This window comes from Ambystoma mexicanum, chromosome 1p, assembly GCF_040938575.1.
Source record: "Ambystoma mexicanum isolate Mex_15411 chromosome 1p, UKY_AmexF1_1, whole genome shotgun sequence".
In the NCBI taxonomy this organism is placed as follows: domain Eukaryota; kingdom Metazoa; phylum Chordata; class Amphibia; order Caudata; family Ambystomatidae; genus Ambystoma; species Ambystoma mexicanum.
Window position 1 is genome coordinate 267,771,951 of NC_090921.1, and position 26,144 is coordinate 267,798,094.

General features: G+C 46.0%; 1 protein-coding gene across 1 annotated transcript in view; it reads right to left on the minus strand.

Moving 5' to 3' along the window:
* The window catches only part of PELP1 (proline, glutamate and leucine rich protein 1), a 1,000,849-nt gene that overhangs the window by 466,175 nt on the left and 508,530 nt on the right, over positions 1-26,144 (minus strand). The window contains exon 11 of the mRNA XM_069646587.1: positions 25,443-25,559. Within this exon, the coding sequence (XP_069502688.1) occupies positions 25,443-25,559 (117 nt within the window). The remainder of the gene's footprint in view (positions 1-25,442; positions 25,560-26,144) is intronic.

Below are 26,144 nucleotides of genomic sequence, written 5' to 3' on the forward strand. Positions count from 1 at the left end.
GGAGGAGTGTGGTGCCAGCGGACAGGGCAGTACCTGATTGAAAAAGAAGACACAAGTACTTATCCAGGAAAGAGCGCGTGGAATTACTAGGCCGAAGGCCTAACCCAGGAGCGCTGGTGAAAGTGGTCTGTTCCCATTGACACGGAAAAGAGGACTGGTGCTGGGGGCGCAGTCTGAGGAGCACATACTCCCAGAGCCGCACCCCTGCGTGCATCTAAATTTAATGGGGAAGCAGTTTTTTCTGGTGAATAAGGTTCCATCTCCTGTCCCGAGCGAGGGACGCCCATACAGTATGAAGGAAAGGGGACGGGACATATGAGTGTATATAGCTTATTCTATATAGACATAAGGCAAAGATAAATCTTCAGATAGGTAAGTACTATTTAATTACTAGCAAACACATTAGAAAACCAATGCAATTATTCAGGTGAGTAAAGCACAGTGTAACAACTTATAGAAAGGCCTTTTACAATTCACAGGCTAAGTTATACCACTGTTAAAGCACACAGAATATTGTGTTTCGGGGAAACCATGAATGAAAGCTTTTCAGAGCTTGCAGATACTTTAAGAATAGCAGATACAATTCAAAGGTAAGTAGGAACTTGACAATTACTTTTCATAATGACAGTATGCAAATCAAAGTGGAGTTTTAACTTTGTAATACTTGTTTCAGATCAGTCTGACAAACACCAACACATGGTAAGGTACAGTTGCAATCTTTTCACATAGCGAAGGACTACTGAAGACTAGACTATCGAGTTCTGAGTCTTTCAAGGACAGATTGGAGGTCAAAAAGGCAGGCACTAGCTGTAGAAAAGTAAAGTGGTCCTGTGGAAATCTTCTGTAAAGAGTAAGTAACAGTTTTCCCGTTAAAAGAGGTCAGGGAATTCAGAGGAAGATCCCTGAAAGCGCACAAGTGTCAGGCCTGGGCAAACATGTAGAGGTGAACTCCCAAACACAAGATCAGCATTCGAGCAACAGAGGAGTGATGGAATTATTCAAGGGAAGTCTTACCACGAGAGTTCCACAGTACCCAAGGAGTGATAAAGATGGAGCCGGGTGTCTTCACAATGCAGCCGCTGCAGACCCAGTCGCCAGTGCCTTGGTCGTGGTGACGAAAGGAGAGACTATTAAACGGATTTCACAGCAGCAGTCGAGATCTGTGGTTTTGGCAACTTTTCACAAAGACCAGTGATAGTTATGGCCCGGTCGATTCACCTCCCGTGCTCCGTCCTGCACTCTGGTGAGGGGACTTTGAGTAGGATCTTGCCTCTGCAGGTCCAGAAGGAGTCTACCAAAGTTTCGACTGGATTAGTTTGTTATAAGACTAAGCACTGCGGGATAGTCGCAGGTCCCAGGGTATTGGTGGGTTCCAGCACAGGAAGATGCAGGTCATCGTGGGATGGCTCAAATTGCAGGTCGTCTTTGGACTGGTTGTTCCCACCAGCCCAAGGAAATGAGTCCTCTTCGGAACTGCTCCGTTGCATGGAAGAAAGGGTCAGTACATCAGCGGTCACTCAGCAGGCATCTCTGGAAGTAGCTGCAGGCTCTTTTTCGGGTTTAGTTTCAGTGGTCGACACTCACTGTGCACCAGGAAGCCAGCCTCTTATCTAGGAAGCCAGCCAATCAGCACTAGGACAGCCAGCCTCCCCGTTGGAACAGGTTTCAGGCAGGCATGCCAGTAGACAAAAACCAGCTGAGTTTTAGGAACCTCACAAAAGTCGGTAGAACGTGTCCATTACCACCATCAATTCAGGTGTACCGGTCACTAACCAAAATGTTACAGGAGCAGTGATAAAGGGGATACAGTGTAACCCTGCAGCATGCTACTTAAGGTGGTGTGTGCTGATCTCACGGTATCATTAGGAACATTAGCTCTCAAAAGGAAAGTAAAATAAAAAGGGAACCCCAAGGGGCACCGCAGCAATACTGCACAGAAAGTGTTGTGTGCTGCAATAGTGAAATAGATACCAAAAAGTTGGCGGAAATATGAAAAATCTACCCAACACTATTATGGGTGGACTTTTGTAAAATTCCCTAACAGATGCTTTTGCCTCAGGATACAGACTATTAATAGGCCTCTTTCTTGTAGATACATTGGTGCTTTTTAAACCAGATTTAACAGTATACGAGTTTAGCCCTTGAATAAACTTGGCAGAATGCATTTTTTGTTGTGGTTTGTTTCTAATATTGAAGATGGAATAGGATGAATCCATGCCAGTCCCATGCTGGAGAACAGTTACAGGTAAGTAACTTGTTCCTTCTCCAGCATTGGGTCTGGAATTTGTATTTGTATTTATTTAGATTTATATAGCGCTTTAAGCCAAAGCGCTTTACATGAGTAACAAGCAATTACAACAAGCAATATATGACATTGAATCAAACCAGAAAACAGTACAAAGAACAATTTACATTATTGGTGAGGTTGAGTGCATGTGGAAGAGGACTAAAGTGAGAGAGGAGGGTTAGAAGGTGAAGGAGGAAGAGGATTCAGTGGAGAGAGGAAACTGAAATGTGCTGGGGGTGAATGGAAGAGGTAGGATTTTAGAGAAGTGCGAAATGAGGGGTAGGAGGTAGTAGATCGGATGGGAAGGCGGTTCCAGTGGAAAGGAGCGAGAAGTTGGCAGGAGCGGAAGCGGGAAGGGGCACAGGGTGGAGCAGGAGAAAGAAGGAAGAGATCCGCAGAACGGAGAGACCGAGAAGGGGTGTAGAAAGTGAGAAGGGAGGATAGATAGATGGGGAGGGGCAAGACAATAGAGGGCTTTGAAAACTAGACAGATGAAGTTAAATTTAAGCTGGGAGTGAAAAGGGAGCCATCCTGGTGAGTCAAGGGAAGAGGACACGGAGTCATGAGGTGAGAGAAGGCAGAGGGAGCGGATAGCGGAGATGTAGATGGATTTGAGGGCGGAGAGGTATGAGGAGGGGAGTCCAAAGAAGAGAGGGGGGAGAAGATGAGGGAGGAGGAATGGATTCAAATGCTCATGAATAAAGAATACATAGCAGTACACACATACACAACCACAGGAGGTGGCAAGGCTCAACAGAAGCAATCTCTTATTCCTCACCACGCTCACCTTCAAGCGAACAAGTTGCGCATCACTACTTGGCAGACTCTGGACTCCTCCCTGGAATCCCTGCCGACGGAGTAGAATCGTATGAAGGTGTGCGTCGACCTCCACGTGGCAGCCATGCAGCTGTCCAGCAGGGGTACACCAGACAAGAACGCTGTTGTAGCAGCGATCGCTCTGGTGGAAAGGGCTCCGACGGCCAGGCAGTCAGTTTGCGAACCGGTGACAGTGGGAGATGCAGTCGGTGAGCCACCTGGAAATGGAAGCCTTGGACAGGGCCTTCCCATGGTTCACAGGACCAAAGTTAACAAAAAGCTGAGAAGTCTCCCGGAAATCCTTAGTGCGGGCCACATAAAACTTTAGCGCTCGAGCCACATCCTGTGAGTGCAAAAGTCCTTTTAGCCGGCGACAAAGGCGTCGGAAAAAACACAGGTAACACCAAGTATTAATGGAGGTGAAAGTCCGACGGCACCTTGGGCATGAAGGAGTGTGTCCGCAGCATCACCCTTGTCTCGTGAAAAGTCAAGCAAGGCGTCTTATAGGAGAGCGCCTGGATCTCACCTACTCTTCTGGCAGAGGTGATGGCCATGAGGAAAGCCGTCTTCCAAGACCAAAACTTCAGTTGAGCTGTATGCATAGGTTCGAATGGAGCTGCATGAGCCTAGTCAGCACCACATTGAGTTCCCTTCACCGGCTGGAATGAACCTAAAAGTCCCTTGATGAATTCCTTAACTAGACGGTGCGACCACAGGGAGGACTGTGCCAGACATCTGGTGTAGTAAGAGATAGCCTCCAAAGGAACGTTGATGTGGGCGTGAACCAGCCCTGACTTAGCCAACAATAGCAAATATGGAAGCACTTGAAGGGCTGTGACCCGCAGAGGGTCAATCTTCTGCGAACAGCACCAAACTGCGAATCTATTCCATTTGTGTTTTTGGCAATTTAGAGTAGACGATGTCCTGGCCTTGTTGAGCACATCTGCAGTCTGCTAGGAGATCATAAACCCCAAACTCGAACGCTGCAGGAGCCAGGCCTCAGGTTCAGCTATCCCGGGTTATGGCGCAGTATTGCGCCACTTTCCCTTGCAAGAAGATCTGCGACCACTGGAAGCTTGACTGGAGGGGATGCTGACATGATACCAGATCTGCCTCGCCCATGCCGGTGTGACGAGGATCCTCCTACACCAGTACAGTCTGAGTTGATTGAAGACTCAAAGAAGCAACGGAGGGAACGCATACAGAAGCAGGCCGTCCCAGGGGAATGAGAATACATCCCCCATGGTCCGAAACTGGGGAAAACTGCTGGCGAAGCTCCAGCACTTGGTGTTCATCTCCGTCGCAAACAGATCGATCTGGGGGGTGCATAGGCTGCAGGCAGTCCAGGCATTGGGAATGCTTGTCGTCCATGTACACATTCCGCAAACCGCAGTCCGAGTAAAGCTTCCGTCCTTCTCGTCCTACATGATCCACGCGATGTAGGCCTAAAGAATCTTCTGGAAGCCTCCAAGAAGAATACTCCATGAAAACAGCCCTTGAGGGGCGGTGAACAATCTGACAAACGGGTCTCCGTTAGTCAGAAGGATGATCGATGGAGCAAACTGGCTCGACTGTCCGCAAAATAGAGTTGATCTCTCAAAAATGCAAAAAACTGAGCAAAAGCTCGAAGAGAGAAGCACGAGGACTCCAAACAGTTGAACGTGCAGTAAAAATCTGAAAGGCTGCCAGAGCAGGGGCTTAGGTAGAGGGCAGTCATTGGCTGGGGGCAATATGAACCAGAGCTCAGTGATTGGTTTATAGAAGAAAGACAGTTTAGAAAAGAAACAAATTGTTTTTTCTGTTACCGAGGATTCCCAGCCTGACAGGGAATATTCATGAGCATGTGAATCCATGCCAGACCCCATGCTGGAGAAGATGAAGTCTTCCCTGCTTTCTGAATTGGAAATTGTGGAAAAAGGAAGACGTGGCTCAAATCCCCTCCTTCCGATCTTCATACATTATGGGATCCTGAGAAAATCGCCTCATCACTGTGCCTTATATCTCTTAACTATCCACAGAGAACTCCTCGCTCACGGGTTTAGATTCTACAGGGTTAATGTATAAATAATGTTAATTTATGTTAAGCATACTAGTGAGGAGGCAGGATAAGGACAGATCTTATGTTGTTGGGAGTGGGTACACAGGGTGCAGGTATGGATTTTGTGTATACCTTGCAGCTGAACAACCCAGGCACCTCGGGACAACCACCACCACAGATCCACAATGAAATTAGACCTCCCCAGAGCCCAGGACCTTAAATACCGACAGCAGCATGAAAAACACAACTATCAGGGTGAGGCAGTAGACACTTGTGGGAGGGAATAAGACTGCTCCAGAAAGTCTCCTCCTGAAGTTGGTGAGCCGCAGATTAACTGGCATTGGGCCACAATTTGGCAACCCACAAAGTTCCAAGCCAAAATCTGGTATGGAGACCATTGCAACGGTGAAGCTTTGTCAGTCCACGGGATGATTCTAGGATAGTACCAAAGTCTTCAGAGGGCAGACTTCGCACAGGGGTTGATCCCTCCAGCCCAGGGGTTGAAGCACAACCAAACGTCTTCATGAGATCCATGCAAATAGGGCTTCACAGAGATGCAGCAGCAGGCATTGCTGGATGTCTTAAATGCTCGTCAATTTTTCAGTGGGCTGGAACTCTTCCTAGGGGGCCTTGACCCAAACTACCATCTCAAGAATGGCTGCACACCACCTTTTATCCTATGTTCAAGCTGGTTCACCCACAGCAGACTAATGGCAAGGATCTGTCCCATTTAAACTGGCAAGGGCTTCCCAATCATGGGCATCTGCTTGCCCCACATCTGCCCAGCAACATACATATCCTAGGCTGATGTGTGGCTCAGAACTAGACAGTCTATAGTCCCACATCTGTCCAGATGCTCACTTTAAAGACTGGAGGGGGTTATCTGAACGTCTGCCCTCTATATGGTTGGTACAGAGGCACTGATCACCCCAACCAAGACTCTCAATGGGTATTTTAAGAAAACCAAGGGTATTTCTCCATCAAACCCCTTGCAATCCCATTTTAGGGTGACCTGAGAAGGGACATCACTGTTGTACCGGGAACCAGAGAATGAGTCTTAAGGTGAGACATGGGATCCCCTTTCCGTAACACCTCCCGACCCAACATCCCCTCTGTGGCTATTCACCATTTCAGAACATGTACCGTTAACTCCTCCCCAATTCCAACAGATACCAACCCAAAAGGGAGGCATATGAGAACCGGGAAAAGGAATTTACATATGTCACCCCATGCCCTACAACAGGACTACCCCCCTTTTTCCCTACAAAAATTTACCAGATTTATCTAAACCTATTAGTGAAAGCTACAATTCCCATAATTCATCCCCTCGGTTTTTTTCTAAAGTCACTGGGACGAAGAAGGAAGACTGGAGTTAAGAAGATTGCCCATGGTAACCAATGTACCATGGATTCCTATGGGCATTCTCCATTTTGTGCCGCTAACTAGGACAGGCAGAGTCAGGCATTCCCTTCCAACCACTCACACTTGGTTCTAGTCACTCCAAAGAAGTATAAAAGGTGGAGCTGGGAAGCACACTGAGCCAATTGGGGATGCTGGAAGGTGCCAGGAAGCAGGAGAAGGACCTAGCAAGCTGCAGAGACACTGGGAGACCTGGAGGAGGAGGTCACCGCCCAAACGCTGTCCCTGCTACTTGAGAGTAGACTGCAGTTTGGAGGAGGGAACTGTACTGCCATAAGGCAAGACCAGGGGCAACTGGTACCCACAGCAGAACTTCTCCCCTGGGTCAGGCAGGCGAACCCAGAGGGGCAGGTGGAAAGACCCTGACCTTCAATTAACATCCCCTTTTGACTCCTGCAGTTCCCAAGGCCAGAAAATGCCATTTCGGGGAACTGTGAAGTGGGTGGGAAATTAGGCCAAGTGCATTCTGGGACAAGAAGTCGCAAAACCTTTTGTTTGTGCAAATTGTGAAAGGAGGCTCAAACTCGACTGAGGGAAGCCTACAAGGTGAACTGTGCAGGGTGAGAGAAGGCTCGAGACTTGCTGAGGGAAGCCTTCATTTTGTGAGCCTGGAAAGTGGAAGGGAGGTGAAGCCAACTGACCAAAATCCTTGCCCAGCAAAGCAACGCCAATGAGCTCAGTACAGCCGGTGGGTCGGGAGAAGCCGATAACCAGTTGGGCTGTGTGATGCTCAAGGTTGCAAGCAGCAACACTGTATGAAGAAAGAGAACTGGAATACAGTGAAAGTAAGATGGGTACCAGATATAGAGTAGTCCGACGCCGCATCGGTGTGCACTCAAAGGTCTCTGTGGGCCGCCCCCCACCTTCTGAGCGGGGAAGAATTAACTGTAAAATTGAAGTGGTCCTTCAGCGGGTTACGTTGAATCCCGTACACATTTAAAAGTCTTCAATAGTCTGTAAACTGAAGTTGATCTGAGCCCGGAAGAGGCTACTGGGTGAATAACAACTGAGACGGTTGTTGTGGCAAATGTGAACCCCCAAATTGAAGTTGGTCTGAACCAGACTGAGGGAGGCCAACGGTGAAAGAAGGATCGGAGCCCGGCTGAGGGTGATTAGCAACTCACCCAACATGCTAAATCAGGACCTGTGAGGCAAGAGACTTAACCCAAAGGAGACTTGGGCACAGAAGGCTCTGATGTTGGTGAAAGACTGACCTCGTGCCAAAGAAACTTCGGAGTGTGCTTGAGTGACCCGCTTTGTGCCATGCCAAAAACGTGGCTAAGGGAGGCCCTGGCCTAAATGCCCCGACTTATTTTGTGAACACTTTTTTATTTTAGTGAACATTATCCCACACTATTATGTACCATAGCGATAAGGATTGGCAATAGTTTCTTTTTTTAGTATACAGACTTTTATTGGACTGTATTTTTTGATTGTCGTAACTTGCTCCCATCTTAGATTTAGGTTAAGATTAGGCATTTAATTCACCCATTTTGCAGTTTAATAAACACCCTTGAACTGTGATTGCTTGTGTCCGTCTTACTTTGATACCATGCCTTCCTTACAGTAACGTGGACGAGCAAGCAAGGCTTAAGCTCTCAGGAGGAGATGCATGCTGGTTTTTAGTACATCGATTCCTCGAGACCCCACGAAAGGAAAGTCCACACACTATGTTATGTAATAACAGTCTTACTACCATCAGGATTCTGGTAAATAAGGTTCAAGTAAATATATGCATATAAATTAACATTTCGTACTTTTAATAAATAAATGCACCAACTGTTGACGGTCTTTAAAAAGCATGTGAATTGCTAAGCAAGGTGTATCTGCATAGATCGAGGAAAAGCAGGTTATTTTTAGAACACAGGCAGTGTAACAGACTTTATAACATTGCACACTCCAGCCAGGGACTTCTTCCACTGACACTGAAGGTGGCGCACAATAAAACACGCCTTTTACTTTTATTTGACCCCTGGGTTCTTTCTTGAGGACGCACATAACCCGTCTCACACCTACCTTAACAAATAATGTGTGTCGAAATGGTCCATGAACCAGGCCGGTGTGTAACAATGAAATATGGATTTATTTTTAGAATTCAATGCAAAATCAGAGCATAACAAAATGAGGGCAGCAGCCACCTTGGTGTGGCAATATCAATGCAAAATCTTATAACACAGTTAATTAAACTTTCCAACATCATCTACATAAACCTTCAATAGAAATGTAAACAAAATCACTTTTCTTCACAATCACGGATGGCACATAGGTTAAGCACTCCCCCTGCAACACTTCCCCCAAACACCTGCTCACTAAATTCTGTGTGGATGGAAAGCAGTGGCAAGGAGTCAGAAAGACGACGGAAAAATCGGATTGAAAATTCAGCCCACCACCCCAGAATGGGAGGCCAGAAACGAAAAATGAAAACCCTCAAAAGGAGCAGAATTGCATAATCATATTTTACAGGTTACTTACAGATCAGTTTACACTTGCGGTAGGATATGTAGGATAGAAATGTGTGTGGCTGCATTAAAGAGACAAGGAAGCTTACAGGCTACTGATCAAGGCACCAAAGCAACATGAAAACATGTGAGAAAATAGATTTTGTGAGGAAAACAATGCACAGGAAAACACACGGCAGGATTGCAATTTCTTATTTCACAGGTGCTTTAAACTGGCAAACAGCTAAGAAAATGGGCTTAGCAGTCAAAATCAGAAATCGTTTTTTGGGATGAGGAACAAAGGCACAGAACAGATAGGATACTGAGGGGAAGGGATGACTCTTTATAGGATAATAGTGTACGTTTTTCTAGGGGAAATGCAAGTCGGATTTTAAAGAAAAGCAAAATAAACAGGCAAATTCGATTTTGATTGCACAATGACAGGTTCTACTGATGCTATATTTTAATTACTATAATCTTAAAGAAAGACACTGCATGCAAGGGGGTTACTTTCGAATGTTAACCAGCTTGCACTACGTACCTCCTTATGGAGGAATTAATTTATCTCAAAATGGTACCAAGGACTTACACAGATGACTGAAATAATTATAAAAGGAACACGCTAACAGATATGGACTAACATTCTTCTAAGGAAAGGGTACACAGAGGATACTGGCAATTTCGGATATGAGCAGGATTTTAATAGGATGCAAGGTAAGAGAGCGGGATATGCAGTTTTTTGGGTACTGGGTGATGTGATACTTACCAGGTACACTTGAGTTTGGTAATCTGGACAGTCAGCAAGGTCTCTGGACAGCAGGGCCAAGGATCTGGTCCCTGGGGCAGGGGGGATCAAGAGATCTGGCGACTGGGACAGACTGGCTCTCCTGGATGGGAACAGCTGGGCAAGGTCTGGTCACTGTTGACAGCGGGATGGGTCAGCTGGGCAAAGGGTCTGGTCACTGTATTCTCCTAAAGAGGATCAGCTGCCTCTCCTCTTTTCTCCCTGGATTATTGGTTATGCCTGTATCTAGATGGGTGGTTCTGCCTGGATCTGGATGGTCCTGCCTGGATGGTATCAGCTGCCTCTAGATCTGGTTATGGAGTCTTAGAATCTGGAATGTTGAATGTCCCCTGTGTCTCCCGCTTAAATAGCCAGAGTGACATCATGGAATTTTAAAATATGTTGGGAACTTCTCTTGACTTACCCCTTGAAGGGGATAGGCCAAGCTACTGATGTCCCCCTCCTCCCTCTGGGCTGATTGGTTCAAGGGAAGTGGCATAACCTTATGCGTGTGCATTTTATGACTTCCTTTGTCTCACAAGCCTACTGTTCACCAAAATGACTTATGGAACAAAAACTTGATATTTACACTAGTGACCATCATAAAAAGCAGATCTGCAGATCCCAGATTTCACAAGGAAGTGGCCAGTCTGAACGCCAATTCTGTGTGTTGCATCGCCCTTTGGCACAATTTCGACATTTTAAGGAGCAACATAATATCTAAAATTCTGCAAATGGCTACACATATACATACTAGTATTTGGCATATTTCCACAAGTTTAATGTCTGTGCCATTTATGCTTCGCCCAGAAATGCATTTTTCCTGCCATTCCAGTTCACCACGTGCCAGAAAGATGCATATGGTCTCATTGTGCTTGTCCAAAAATACCACAAAATACTTGCATAATATTGAATTCTTGCTTATTTAGGGTGCTAGGCAAAATGTCTGAATGTAAAACAGTTTTTCAAATCAATGGGCCAGATTAGTCCCTTGTGTGGGCGGTCCTTCCACTCCCTCAGCCAAATTGTCTTCCTCCTATGTCAGCCTGAGCAAAGGGTTTCCATGACTCCCCTTTAAAGCCATCCGATGGATGCTGGGAATGGATGTAGAGGACATCACAGCTCCGAGGCAAAACACAGGGCTTGACCCCCTTCCTTTGTCCTTGGGAGCAGTTCAGCTTGGCAGTCTGGTAGAACCTATGATTATTACACTGTCAGCCCCATAAGAACAGGGCACATGCCCTTGCAGTATCAGTTCACTGCTAGGTACAAAATTTGCCTTTAGACCAAACTGGTTTGACAGGAATTCCCAGGCCTTAGCGAAGATGATTGGTCTTTATGAGGGAAAGATCATAATGTACATAGCTTTGCAGCCCCTCTGCCCACATATACAATTGGGTTGCTTTGCGAGCCACAGTATTATTTCACATTTCGTTTTCAAAAATGTCATTTTCCTGCTTTGCAAGAGCAGATTTACACGTGTTCTTTTTCTCTCCTGTTAATTTCACAAAATGCGGTTTCTGCCACACACAGTTTACTTTGCATTAACTTTCTGAAAGGCTTTTAAAGATATGGTCAGTTTCTGGACAGAGATATGCTGCAAATAGTTTCTTGGTAATTGACAAGGCAAGAGAGCCACGCTAGAGCTTTCCTTTGCAGTTATTTGCGTGTGCTGGGTCATTTCAAAAGTAAATCCTAGCCATGCAGACAAACAGAAATCTTTGCTCTTCATGGACTTTTTTAATGAAAGCAACACCATTCTGGGAGGGATTGCCTTACTGTATGGCAACCAAATGAAATACACATGCAGGGTTGAGTTTTAATGGAGCAAAACTGAGATGTTTAAAATGAAAGGAGGCACAAGTGCGATGCTGTCTTGAATAAAGGTCATTTTCTTGTGCAGCCTTGAGTCTTTAAATGACAAAAAAGCAATGTAGAGCCATTCTGTATTTAAGTTATTTTCTCAGGTGAAGGAAAACAAAATGCAGCCATTCTTGGGGTGGCTGTGTTCAAATCTCGCCACACATGTGCTAAGCAGACAAAAGCACAGCAGTTTTTGGGTGAATGGTGAAATGCGGTTTTGTGATGAAGTTCTGCTGGGGCTGGTAAATGTACCCCACAGCAGAATGCATTCTTTAGACTTTAGTGATACAGTGTGAGGATCCCCCCCAAGCTGGCAAAATGTTCAATAATAGTCTGCTTTATTTTACAGATTCCACCACCTTAAAGTTCCCGAGATGCCACAGGAGATCTAGGACCTGGATGATTCCAGAGGCCGGAAGATGCTTTTCCTCGTCACAGTACCTTTGGCGCCTTGGCAGATGAGGAGGTGGAGATTCTTAGCTTCACTCGACGGGACCCCTTGAGGATGGACCCCTTTGCAAGAAGGAGTTGCTGGGAAGTCGAAGCCAAGAAGGAGAACCAGAAAGTGTCAGAAAGGCTGCACTTTCAGTCTTCATGGTAGTCTCAGTTGGCGGGGTGTTACTGCAAGGCAAACTTGCTGTGGACCCCGAAAAGGCCTGGCTGAAGAGGATAAGACCCGTGGGGACCTTGGACACCTTTCTGTGGGGACAGGTGCAGTGGCAGAAGTAGGTGTCGTATTTCAGGATGTCAGGGTTTACCGATTTTTGGTTTTTAGGTAGCCGCAGTATGGACCTCTGGATGGCTTCAGGCGACCTGGACTCAACTGCAGGACTGGACTACGGATGCTTAACAGGGATGGACCGTCAGGAAGTCTTCCTCGTTTTCTGGTGGCAAGAAACCCATCGGCATCCCTCCCTCTGCACACAGCGAACTGGGATCTTCTTAAGCGGGGAAAAAGTGATCAGATGTCATGTCAGGGATATCCCTTCAAACATTCGTTGATTAGGTGGAACTTTCGCAGCTCCCGCTGTCAAGCAGCCAGGGTAACCCCTCTTCAGGGTGATATGTGGCAAACTTTTGTTTCCCTCTGTGCCACACCACTAAGGTAAACCACTTTTTTACCTTTTGGTCAGTTTTTGTCAACCCATTTCATTTCAAAGCACTCATGTTATTTTATGTTTCTTATTTTTTCCATCCTTCCTTGGAATCACCACTGATTGGTAGGTTCATATTTTGTTTTTACATTTTTTATATGTATGCTTATTTGTGTGATTTACTTACCGTGTGGACATAGTTGCATTATGTTCATGTTTTTTACTTTGAACTCATTAGACTTGCCCTGAAGAAGGAAATGTTTTCCGAAATGCATTGGCGCTTTAAGTCTGTATTATGCATATGGGTTGTGGCAACCGCTTCCTTCCTCACTAAGAAGGCATTAGTGATAGTCATTTTGAATTGATTTGCATAAACTACTACTTCTGATATAAAACAGACTTCTTTGAACCATATTATTACCTTTGATACCGGATGAAAACATTTTTTCACCTCTTAATAACTATTTGCCCTTGTTGGGCCCCACTGAGAGCGACTGTGTGACCTAGTATTCTACTCGGTCTTTGGCTTCCGTTACTCTGGCTTCCAGCGGCACAAACACTCTTCCGGACCGTGGGCGACACAACTGGACTTCTTTGGATCGCGATGTCCAATCACTCTTTTGTACTCAAGAAGACCCTTTCTCCGGCTGGGAGGCAGAAAGGACTGGCTTCCAGGGTACTTCTGACAGTAGCAGGTGCACGATAGTCCCTTGCAGCTCGGGAAAAGATCGCCTATCCAGGTCCTCCTTCGACTCGTTGGGTCACTTCAGCAGTCTTTGGATCCTTGAAGAAATGCAGCTGAAGACTTCTTCCTCCGACTGGATCCAGGATTTAAGCTTCAGAACAAATTGGTCAGTGAGAGGTCCATAGTTAAACACATTCGTACCCCATTCACTCAGGCTGACCCAGGCTCAGTCAGCCAATCACAATATAGTGTATTCAAGCAGGTAGCCAATTAGGATCACATTCATTCAGGCCATGCACCCAAACCAGACACTCATAACAAGAATCTAGATAGGAGTAAGCACCCAGCCTTTCAGAACACTACACTGCATTCACTCCAGTTTCAGTCAGGGCTTGCCCATGCATTGTGTCACGCAACCAAAATCAGACACCCACAACACTGAATTAGTTTACTTCAGGCTCCATTCATACAGGTCCCAAGCCAAGGGTGTACCCACAACACAGCTGCTTGGAAGGAACCAGCCAGTCTAACAGGAGGCAACCCCAGAGCCATATATGGTCTTTCCACCCAACAGCCAGCCAGGGAGAAAGGGACAGAGTCAGGGCTTCCGAGGACTTTGAGAAACAAGGTGTAAAGGCAATAGAAACCAAGAGGTTACAATGGCCATCTTGCCTTTGTCCAGGAATCCAGTGATTTATATGGCAGGGCCTAGGTATCCGAAAAATGCTCAACACTCAGAGCAACCGTCAAGTCAGCATGTATCTGCCACTAGCCCATACCCTTCTCTTTGGACACCACGCAGGTGCCCAAAACACACAAGGGGTACAAAGCTGTACCCCCCACCCATGGGTACCATAAGGGTATCCCGACTGGGCGGGGGGTGGGGGGTATTCACTCAAAGGAAGAATGAAGAGCTGCAGTGCCAGAGGTCCAGCCTGGACCTCAGAGGCAGAAAACAGAAAACAAACAGAAGTGGTAGGACAAGGAACAAGGACTAGGAGGCCCAGTCCCTCCAAACAGTATTTCCAGCATCACACTCACACAGCCATTATGCCCGGGACACTAGAGGTTTGGCCTGGGAAGGGGCGTATCTTGTATAGCATTTCCGGACCAGAGTCCAAAGCCCAAAGGAAGAAGCCCAAAAGGAGTTGGCCCACGGACAGGGCATACAACATGTGGCATCACCCTTTTGAGAACATAGTACTCACAATGGCAAGTAGTAAAATGCTAGAGTAACAGGAAACAACAAAATGTGGGAGGAAAATATCCACCGTCAGCAACCAGTCTTGGACAGAACACAAGTAAAATAAATGTTACTGTTTGTGATTATTTATAAAGTGGTCAAATCCAAAGTCAAAAGAAAACTGGTAAACAAAAAAAGCATGTGTTGAAATGTAACAAAAGGTTTTAAGAGGTCTTCTGAATTTAGTGAGATTAGATCTCCACCTGCTGAGGAGTCCAAATCTCAGGAGAGTAAGCAGCGTTGGGGTGGAAGCCTGGCATGGTCGAACTAAGGATACAAGAAGTAATCAATCTAAAAGATAAATTGGGGCCTAACCCTAAATGCATCTTTGGATCAAGGAGAGTGTTTTAAATGAAATCCTAGCTGGAACAGACAGCCAGTACAATTGTCTTAGTGCAGGGCTGATCGGAGACTGAAAAGGAAGATTCGGCACAGTTCTCCGAGTGTTATTTTGCAAAATGTGTACTTTACAACATATAAATATTGGTAGACCAGAATGAAGTGAATTACAGTACTCCAATGTTGAACATATTATGGCTCGAGCAATTACAATAAGCTGGTCTTGGGAAAGGTAACGAAGAATGTGTAAATAACAAAATATAGTACCCCTGCAGCACTTCATTTTAAGGTGATGTGTGCTGCATAAAACAAGGAATCTTGCAAAGAGGGACTTGGCCCACCCCTACAACTCTCACCCACACTGGTAGCCTTAAGAACAGACCAGTCCGCCCCCTTCCCCAAAAGAGAAATGAGCAAGGAAAGTCAATCAAACAGATTTTCCTTACCTCCAAAATGTCAGGGCAGTAAAAACATAATTACAAAAGTCTGAGGGGGTTGGAAGGGAATCATGGGTTGGGGGGGGTGGGGGGGCACCTTTGATGTCAATCGAGGGAAAGCAGCAAAAACTAAAAGCTTTGCTAAAAGGTGGTATACATGTGTGTTAAGATGGATTTCTAGATTCTGACCTGGTGGACAGATTTAGGAGGCCACCCTAATCATGGAGAACAGAGGATTTCAGAGGTTAGCCAAAACCTAATCAAGGTAGAAATGGAGGGCAGTCAAGGCTTGGTCTCAGGATGTGAGCGAGGTCAGGAGCCCTCTATGAGTGCACACAATATGGCAGACAATTATTAAATGTAGACAGTTTATAGAAAACGTATTTATTTTAGGCCTTCTGAGCAAACTGGAAAATGAATCTAAGGTAGTATCGCACAACACTATGATACAAATATATAGTCGCCATACATTCAAATATACCGGAAATCAGCAATGCCGGTCTTAGGCAAGATTGTATGCGGTACCCTGTTGGAGATTTCACCAGCATTGTCCTCTTGGCAATAATTAACCCAACCATTGGTATAAGCATGTACCACACAAGTTGGTAGAGTGACTGAGCAGCCAGGCTCATCTCAAGAGGGGTCAATGTAAGCTCTAGGGTTGCAACATGAAGTTTCACAGTGACAAGTATCCAAATAAGACGTATACTCAAGGTTTCTTCATTAAATAATTATTTAACAGTTAGTTTGAATAAGCCTTCTTTAGAAGGGAGAAAATAAGCAACACTTAAATATACTTCAAAAATACACTCTCAATAAATCAGTAGATACCCTTTTGGGATGGCACACAGACAGTTCCTACACCCTCAGGTGACTTCAATAACTAGGACACTGTGGACATTGATATATCAATGGTACATTTAGAGCAATACTGAGTTTGGTGTCAAAAGGGAAAAGGTTAGGGGAAGAAACAATGGTTAACAAGTTTCTCAAACAGGTAAGCACTTTTGAACTCTGCAATGTAGATTTACCCTTTCCCAGCTATACAAGTAAAGAGTGTATGGTTTTTTGGAGGGACAGATCAAAACACAGTCAGGAGGTTGGAAGAGTCTTCAGGGAGCCAGGACAGCCAATGTCAATTGAGCAAAGTCTAGGGAAGATGAGGCACTTCTTGAAGCCAAGTAAAAAGTATTGCACAATGTTATAGAGAGTTTTTGTTGAAAATGAAATCACTGTTGGACCACAGGCTGGGAGGCTTGTGATGGGCAAAGCTGCAAGCAACTCTGCAAAATGCAGCAAAAGCAAGTCTCAACTGAGAGATAGCAAGCTACACAACAAGAGGTAAGTATCCCTTAGTTTACAGTATCTTAGGTCTGAAGAAACTGGTTACAGCGGGCTTCTGTTCTTGTTGTAGTATGGCAGATCCTGGTGTTCTTGGGCCTCAGTCGTGGGGACAAGAGGAAGGACGTCGAGGTACTCTGCACTACGATTCGAAGGTCGGCGGCAGCAATGGGCAAACTTCAGATCAGCAGCACTTCAGGGTTTCAGCTTCTTGCGAATAGCACCACCGCTGTTCTCGGACACTTGGTGGACCATCCTTGCTTCTGGGGTCCAGCACTGTTGAGGGGGCTCAGGCTTGGTTAGTCCTGCTTCATGGTAGTCCGGAGGATCTTCCTGGAGCTCGGGTCCGACTTAAAAATGATGCACTTGATTCTGCTGTTCCTCTCCCTAGCACTCGGTACCTGCAGCAGCAAATTGAAGTACAGCCAGCAACGAGAGGATTTCCAGATGAGTTTGTCTTAGGGTCGACTGGTCCCACCAACCCTGGGGGAGAAGTCATCCTTTGCAGGGTTTCTCTAGTCGAGGCAAATTTGGAGCTCCAGCACTACAGTAGGGCTTCACCGGGCAAACCAGCGGTCCAGGTGTTGCAGCAAGATTCTCTTCCAAGTTCTCCTTCGGATTCCATCGTCCAGTAGCAGACTGCCTTCCTTGCAAAAGACCTCGCCTTTTATGCAAGTCTCTCCCATTAATTCGCAACCTAGCGGTCACTCACACAGAAGGATGGCTGTCCTACAAGGACAGCCAGCCAGCCAATCGCCTTTGGGTGCATTTCTGTAACTAAGGAGATTAAGCACAGGGAGTTAGGGGATCCTCCCTTGCTTCCTGCCCTGCCAGACACGCTAGAGCCAGAGGCGGGCTTCACCAGTGAATCCAGCCAAAGAGAAAATGAACAAAGAGACCAAACCTGGTTTGGCATGCAGCATAAATCTCAAGAAGGACCTTTCAAACAAGAAGTGGCAAAAAAAGAAGACTTCAGCAATTTTGACACAATGGGCACCCATCGGTGCTTCACTGCAGCTGCAAATGCAGCCTGCGGTAGAAACACTCAATGGTAGTAAAAAGTAAACCACTGCCACCAGCCATGTGGCATTTATTGTAGAAAGGGTAACATGAGAAACTAGACAAAGGGGATACTAAGTAACCCCTCCAGCACCCTATTGTAAGATAGTGTGTGCTGGGTCTAGAAAGTTACAATAGTAATTAAGGTCAATTTCACTTCACTGCTCTTGGAAACCGTAGTTTAACCAAAAGGAGGTATTTAAACCTTTGGGAAATCTAAAAGACTTCCTTGTGCCACTACACTGAAGGTGCTGTGTGTCACAATGTACACAGACGATGCCTATGTAGTTTGTCGGACTCCAAAACCAAAAGCAACAGTTCAAATCAAAGAAAACTACATGAGTGAGAAAAAGGTCTTACTCTCTCCAGTATAAAAATGTAAAGTTTGTTTTGTTTGTTTTGTTTTATTTGTATTTATATAGCGCACAACAACCCGAGGACATCGCGGCACTTGTTACAGTACAAAGCTTAGTTACTTAGTCACATGGTCATTAGCGATATATATATATAGGTTGCAATATAGTTACATAGTCATTAGCAGTATATATACGGGTTACAATATAGTTAAATTACATTTGTGTTATATTACAATATACATGGCAGAAGTGGAGGAGGCAGTCCTCCACTTGCTAGTTGAGGAGAGTGGCCTCGAGGTTGTTGCGGAAGACCGAGATGGAAGTTTCAGCTCTAAGGGTGGCAGGGAGTGAGTTCCAGCGTTTCGGTGCAATATAGGAGAAGCCTAGACCTCCCGCTGTGGCTCTTTATGCTTGATATGTGTAGCTGGTTGGTGTACTGAGCTCTGGTGGGGCGAGTGGATGTGGTCCTTGATATTGCTTCAGATAGGTATGCTGGAGCGGTTTTGTTGATGCACCTGTGAGTGATGGTGAGGATTTTCAGAGTAATATGGTCTTTGACCTGGAGCCACCGTGCTTCACGTCTGGCGTGGGATATATGGTCTCTTCTAGGGATGCTCATGGCGGCTCTGAGGGCATTGTTGTGTGGTTTGCAGACTGTGAATGTTTTTGGCGGAGGTGCCAGCTAGAAGGGTGTTGCAATAATTGAGTTTGGCTCCTATAGTTGCTCTAGCTATGGCCAAGTGGTTGGGGGTGGATAAGTAGGGTTTAATGGCATTGATGAGTTTGGTGCTGAACGCTGATGCAGAGGCTATGGCGCTGACTTGTTTGTTCATCGATAGATTTGCATCAATGTGAACACCTATAGTCTTGACAGAGGATGATACGGAGATGGTTGAGTTGTCTATGTTGAAGTTGTTGTATTGGGGGCTTAGTTTCGATAATGTGTTTGTCTGCCCAGGATGAGAATTTCAGTCTTCTCCCCGTTAAGACAGAGGCCATTGATTGCCATCCAGGCTTGGATAGTGGCATAGATGTTGTGAAGGGCTGTGGCGTCTTGGTGATAAAGTCCAGATAGGGGTAAAAGTACTCGAGTGTCATCTGCATAGTTTGTATATGCAACACCCATGGAGTGAAGTAGGTCAAAGAGGGGTTTTGTGAAGAGGTTATAGAGGGTGGGGGCTGTACAAGATCCGTGGGGACACCGCAGTTTATAGTGGTAGGATCTGCGTTAGCTGTGTCGGAGTAGACCTTCATGGCTCTTCCTTCAAGGAAGGAAGTGATCCAGGATGCTGCTTGATTAGAGAAATGGGCTGCATGGGTGAGGTGGGTGGTGAGTGTTTGGTGATCTACCAGGTCAAAAGCAGCTGATAGATCGAGGAGGAGGAGCAAGGCAGGTTTTCCTTTGTCAATGATCTGTGAGATTAGATTTTTTTAGGTCTAATAAGGCGGATTCTGTTCCATGGCCGACACGGAAGCCAGATTGTCTTTTGCCTAGTATGGAGTTAGCTTCTAAGTATGATTGGATCTGGATGTGAGCTGCTTTGTCCAGGATTTTCAGGAGGCACGGGACGGTCGTTATCGGTCTGTAGTTGTTGGGTTGCGCTGGGTCAAGTGTGGCCTTTTTTTTTTTTTTTTTTTTTTTTTTTTAGAAGTGGCCACACCCAGGCTTCCTTGAGATTGTTGGGACAGTTCCTGTTTGGAAAGATGCATTAATAATCAGGGGTGCTAGGTCATTGGCGCATTCCTTGATGATTTTGGGAGGGCAAATGTCTGCTTTGCAGAGGGATGGTTTGAGGTTTTTGATGAGATTAAGGACCTCAGGTTCAGTGACGTTTCTGAAGGAGAACTGAGTGTGATTGAGATTACACTCGTCTTGTGTAGGGCGGTTGGTTTTTTGGTTTGGGAGGGCTTTGCAGTGGTTTTGGATTTTGTTCTGGAGGAGTTTTATTTTGTTGAGCATGGCCGACTGAATACTGGTACACCAGGCTTTGTCTTTAGTTATCTCGTCAGCGGTAGCCGGAGGAGTGACTCATTCATTAAAGATTGCGAATAGTTCTTTAGCTTGGGAGTTGGCCTTTGAGATCCTATCATTGAAGGAGTTGGATTTTGCTGCTAAAATTGCTTTTTATATTGGAGGGCCATTTGTTATTTAGATCACTCGGATCCGTTTGCCAGTTTTTAAGCAACCAGCGCTTTTGAGCTCGGAGGGTTTGGAGTTCTTCCGAGAACCAAGAGTTGCAATGAAATTATTTTTTTTTCCTTCTTGCTTTCAAGTGGGACTATAGAGTTTATGGCATTGGTGAGAGTATCATTGAAGATAGCTGATAGTATATTTGGGTCCTGAGAGAAAGGTGGTGCTAGGCAGGGGCTTTTAAGGTGGGGACGCAAGTTGTCTGCGTTGAGTTTTTTAGAACTTCTTATTGTGGCAGGTGCTGCGTGGGTGAGAGTCTTAGGTTTAGGGTTGGTGGGGATGAGGAATTCGATGCATGTGTGGTCCGTCCAAGGAAGGGCGGTGTTTCAGGTAATGTTGGATTTACAGTTGTGATCCATGACCAAGTCAAGGATGCGGCCTTTGGAGTGAGTAGGGGTGAGGACTCTTTGGGAGAAACCTAAGTCTGAGTTCTTTAGCTAGGGTTGCGGCGGATTTATCCTTAGGATCATTGTATTCTAAATTTAAGTATCCTAATAGAAGGATTTTGGAGGACTTTTTAATGTTGTTGCTGAGTCGATGGGAGAGGTGCTCTTGGAAGTCAGCTGGGAGTCTGGGAGGTCTGTATAGGATGTTGATGTTGGTAAGATTATTGGGGGAGAGCGTAAGCTTGGCTGATAGGATATCAGCATTACCACCCCATGTACTATGGTCTGCTAATTTGATGGATAGTGAGTCTTTGTGGATAAGGGCGACTCCCCCTCCAATTCCATCACATCTATCTTGCCTAAGGATGGTGTAACTGTGGGTAGGGCTAGTGCGATGGCTGGGCAGGAGGCATCATTGAGCCAGGATTCGGTGATGCAAAGTAAATCCAGATTAAGTGTGGATAGTAGATCATTTATCTCAAGGACATGTGCAGGTAGGGAGCGTACGTTCAGCAGTGCACATTTAAGAGGTTGGTGTTGTGTGCCTTTGATGTTTTTGTTTGTACTAGTATGGGGTGAAGTGTGCTTGTTGTGGTGTGTGGTAGTGAGGAGCTTAGTGTGAAGTAGTGTAGAGGCATGTTGTGGTGGTGGGGGAGAGGGGCAGTGGTGCATTGTGGGTGCCTAATCTGGTGTTTCTAGTTGTGGTGGGTGAGCAGAGTAAATACCTAGGAAGTGATCGATTTCTGAGATTGCGGAGTCTGGTGGCTAGGCTATGCGGCCGAGACTGTGTGATGTTGTAGTCTGGTGCTGCGGCATGTGAATTTAGTGCTGGGCGAGGTGTGCTGGGAATATGTGAGGAGGCGTAGAGGCCATTATAGTGAGGGCTATAAGGATGGCTGAGCGGAGTGTGGCAGGGAGTGCGCAGGAAAGTGAAACTATGCTATGATTGGGAGGTGCATTCGTGGGGGTGTGCGTGTGCGTGCGCGTGCGCGTGCGCGTGTGTGTGTGATGACAGGGGGATCGTGCGACTAGTGCTAGGTAGTTCAGAGGCAGGACATAATAGGTAGCAGTTCATCAAAATACAATGCCTAAATTCGATTTTCTAAGTGGGGCAGGCAGAGGCTAAATGGTGGCAGGGCATAATAGGTAGAAGTTGGCTGCACAAGAGGATACAGTACAAGCGGATAAGCAATACTGGTAAATGCGATAAATAGTATAGTGAGATATTATATATCAACAATAGACCAGGTGATAGCAAGAAATTGTCCAAAGTCAGTGAAAAGCAGTGACACCCATGAGGTGTACTGCATGAAGGGATTAGGTGGAAAGGTTAGGTTCTGGGGAGCTGTGGGCAAGCTGCAGGGTCAGGGCAGGCTTACCAGAAAATGGGCAGAGTCCTTAGCGCAGGCCTCCGGTGCCTCCGGACAGGCTCCAGACAGGAAAAGTTCCTTGTGATGAGGATCCTTTGGCTGAGGGGGCCGGCGTTTGCCTAACGGCGCCTGATTGGCCTTCTGTAGTTGCAGTTGGCCAATGGGGGCTCTCCTGGATGTCATGTGGTCGCCTTCTTGGCCAGGAGGAGGTTGGCAGCCATGTTGAAGCAGGAACACCATGTGTTCCAATGGAGGCACAGAAAAAACGCTCGAAATGCACTTTTTAGGTCTAAGTCCAGCAAAAGAGCTGGGGGTCTGTAAGGTAGAAGGGAATTAGCAAATGTCTGAGAATTCTCCCTAACAGCCAGTGAGCATATTAAGAATCAATAAACAAAGGAACCAGATGACAAGACAAGAAGTCTAAACCCTAAGATGAATGGGTGTTCGGGAGAATTCTCAGTTTAGGCTGAATTTCCTAACATAGTGAGTCCCCCCCAGCAGCTTTGCTGGATTTTTGGGGTTTATTTTTTTTCTCCTGCCAAGAGTGGGACTCTTTTACCCTCACTCTTGGGCATGATTTGAGTGTGTTTCTTTGAATCAAGATGTGTTTAATGGGCTATGGGGTCTTTTACTCCATAGGGCTTCATATGTTTTTGTGATGTGTGTTACACGGCACCCTCAGTGCAGTGACACAGGGGTGTCATAGTGACCCCCCAGTATAGACTCCATACCCTGGGACTGACTACTGTCTCCCAGGGCATGTAAAGTCACCATTGACTTTACTAGTCTTAAATTATGAACAGAACCAGTACAAACCATCATATTCTGGAACTACTGGCTGGGGCAATTCAATTGCCCCGGGGTCTGTTAGTCGAGGGGGCACGTCTCCGTCCCCCCTGATCGCGTTTTGGCTGGTGGCAGTGGATACTACTTTTTATATTCAACCGCGAATATTTTCCTATGGGATTTCCCATTGTTTTAGGCTACTACCTTTATTTAATTATTTGCGGTAGCCTCGAACATACCGCCGGTTTATTTAATTAATATTAATTCTTCAGTTGGTATTTTTTGTCAAAACTTGTTTCTAAAATGGCGTTTGTGTTCTCTTCTGTGACTCCAACCCAAGTCGAGCCCTTTGTTCCACTTTTTGGCGGGCTTCTCCACAGAAGCCCTCCAAAGTGGTGCCACTCTGTCTGAGGTACTTAGGAGGGGTGGAGGGGAATTTAGGCACCCTGGACTGAGTTGCCTAGGAAACTCAAGTCGCACTCCATCCTGATTGGCCCAAGTGGTGAGCCGGCCGGCTCACCACTTAGCATGTTTGAGTGACAGCTAGGCTGAGTGAATGGGGGTTTTCTGCATAAAAGCAGGGCTTTGGGGACTGGAACTTCAGAAGTCGCCACAGGACCCAAGAATCCGACGAGTGAGAAGCTGAGCCGACCTGCCACGACACCACCACCGGTGGAGCCCTGCTGGACCGTCTCACCACTTTTCCCAACGGCAGAGGAGATCTCCCGCCAGAGAGTCTTCTTCCCTTGACTGGTGGGGATAACCAGTTTCACCGTCTTTTCGCCTTCCCGACGTACCTCGTGGCCGCCTTGCCTGTGCCAAGCACCCCGGCAACCGGGATACCCCGTTTTACCACGACAGCGAAACAAAGGTACCACCTTTAACCGGAAAACTCTGCGGCTGGTTTCTTCCCTGGTAGTGCAACGACCTTCATCTTTCCTCCAAGTCGAGATCTTCTCTTCCCCTGGACGACGACGCAACTTGCACCCACTACCAGGAACAATTGCCACCGCTGGAGGATCCTTCCCACTTAAGGTACTGTGTCCCGCCTGGCTTCGCTTGCTACCGACTGTACGGGGTAGATTTAGCCCCCGGCTTTCGAACCTGGGTTAGCCTGGGACACCCTGGCTAAACTTTCCTAAGCCTCTCTAAACTCTTTTTGAACCCTCTGCAAGACTTTCTAAGCCTAGTGTAACTGTGTGATCTTGGGCGCATTTGTGCTCTGCTCTCTCTAAGAGTGGGCCCAGCCTTTGGACTTTGGCTCACCAGTGACTTTTGCTCTTCTGCCTTGCTAACAGTGTTCCTGAATCTTAGAGTGGTGTACCTTTCCATATTCTGTCTTTTTCCCCTCCCTTTCTCACAAACCTATTGGAGTGCCATCTAGTTAAGCGCTCACCTCTGTATGAAAATAAGTGGTGTTTTACAGTGACTTATCTGATAAGGAAAAAGGGGTGTATATATTACAATAGTAACTGTTTAGAATATTTTACAACAAGAGTGCTGGAGTGTTTCAAACCGTGAGTTTTTAAATAAATAATTATATACTTTGATACCAAAGCTCTGGTCAGTGTTTGTTTGTATTATTGTATCTGGGTACCTATTGTGTATACTTTGCATACTGCCTAACTCTTCTTGAGGGAAGTCTGACTGCTCAGCCACAGCTACCAGGTAAATCTGGGTGGTGCAGACTGCTACCAAGTGGGTTTACTGCCAACACCTGTAGTCTTAAATCTTTTGCAGTGTTCCCTAAGGGAACTGCACAGGTTTCTGTCTAACAATGGGGCCTTGTGCGCAGAAGTCATAGCAGCCACAACGTTTCACACTAGTATGAAGTCTCTGTATGAAGTTATCTATAGGCTTGTGGTGTTGGTAAGTTAAAAAGTCCTACAACAATTTTACCAGGAGGTATGCGTTTTCCTTTTTCCAAACCCATGGCTTACCATGGGTTTGGAAAACCCATGGCTAACCCAGGGGCAGGATACCCGACCCAATTTCGACCAAAAGGTGAGTAGAATGGAACCAGGAGACAAAGGGACTTCTTCCCAACGTTACCCTAGGGAGGACAGGGGACACAGATACACTGCATTCACTTACTCCCCGACTCGGATTTTCCTAGATGACTTTGTGGATGGTATGGTGCGGAATTAGAAGGGATGACCACCATTGGTTCTGGTGAGAGGTGTCCAGGAGTTGAGGACTCTTTCGGTCAGGTGCAGCTGCAAAATGCAACTTATGTTGATAAAGTAATGCAAGAACCACTGCTGCAGGACACTTCACAGGTTGGATGAAGAAGTGTTGTAGCGACTGCCTCCACATAAGGCGACAGTAATCCTTCCAGTCACCCTCAAAGCAGCTGCTCCAGGACAGGGGCCTGAAAAGTGGGCAGCTAAAATTCAGGGAAAATGCTACTAGTAACGCTGATGCACACGCTTTATTTGTTGTAGAGCCAAAACAATTACACAAGAATTCCCCTCAACGCACACAACATTTCTCATCACTGAAACACTAACCTGTAAGGCTTCTCCTGGCCTGGAATAGGCGAGTCACGGAGTACATTCCATGCAGTCAAAACCTGTGCAAAAAGGCGGCAGAGGACACTTGCAAAACGCACCAGCCTAGCTCCACACCTGCAAAATAGAAACACCATCAAATGCAGACTACTTTCGCAGCACACAGAAAAGTAGCTTAAATCCAGGAAATGAGGATTATGGGTGGTGTAAAAGGAACTGAACATTAAGCAGAGCTTTCTCCGTATTTACATCGACCTGGGTTTTAAGATGGATTTCTAGAATCTGGCCTGGAGGACAGATTTTAGAAACCATCCTAGTTAGATAGCAAAGAACTCAGAAGTTGGCCACAACCCATTCAAGTTATCAATGGAGAGCAGTCAAGGCTTAGTCTCAGGAGAGTGAGAGTCAGGGGCCCCAATGAGCCCACACAGTACAGCACACAATGATTCAATTTGAGTCATAATCTCAGGAGAGTAAGCAGCGTTTGGGTGGAAGCCTGGCAAGGTTGAGCAGAGGAAACACCAAGTAATCTATTTGAAAGATAATTTCAATTTAGACAGTTATCAAAATAGTTATTTTAGGCCTTCAGAACACACTGAAAAATGAAATTAGCAGGTAGTACTATCACACACTCTAAAATACAAATATATATAATCACTATTAGGTTTACTTAAACATCAGATAACATAATAAAGCCATGTG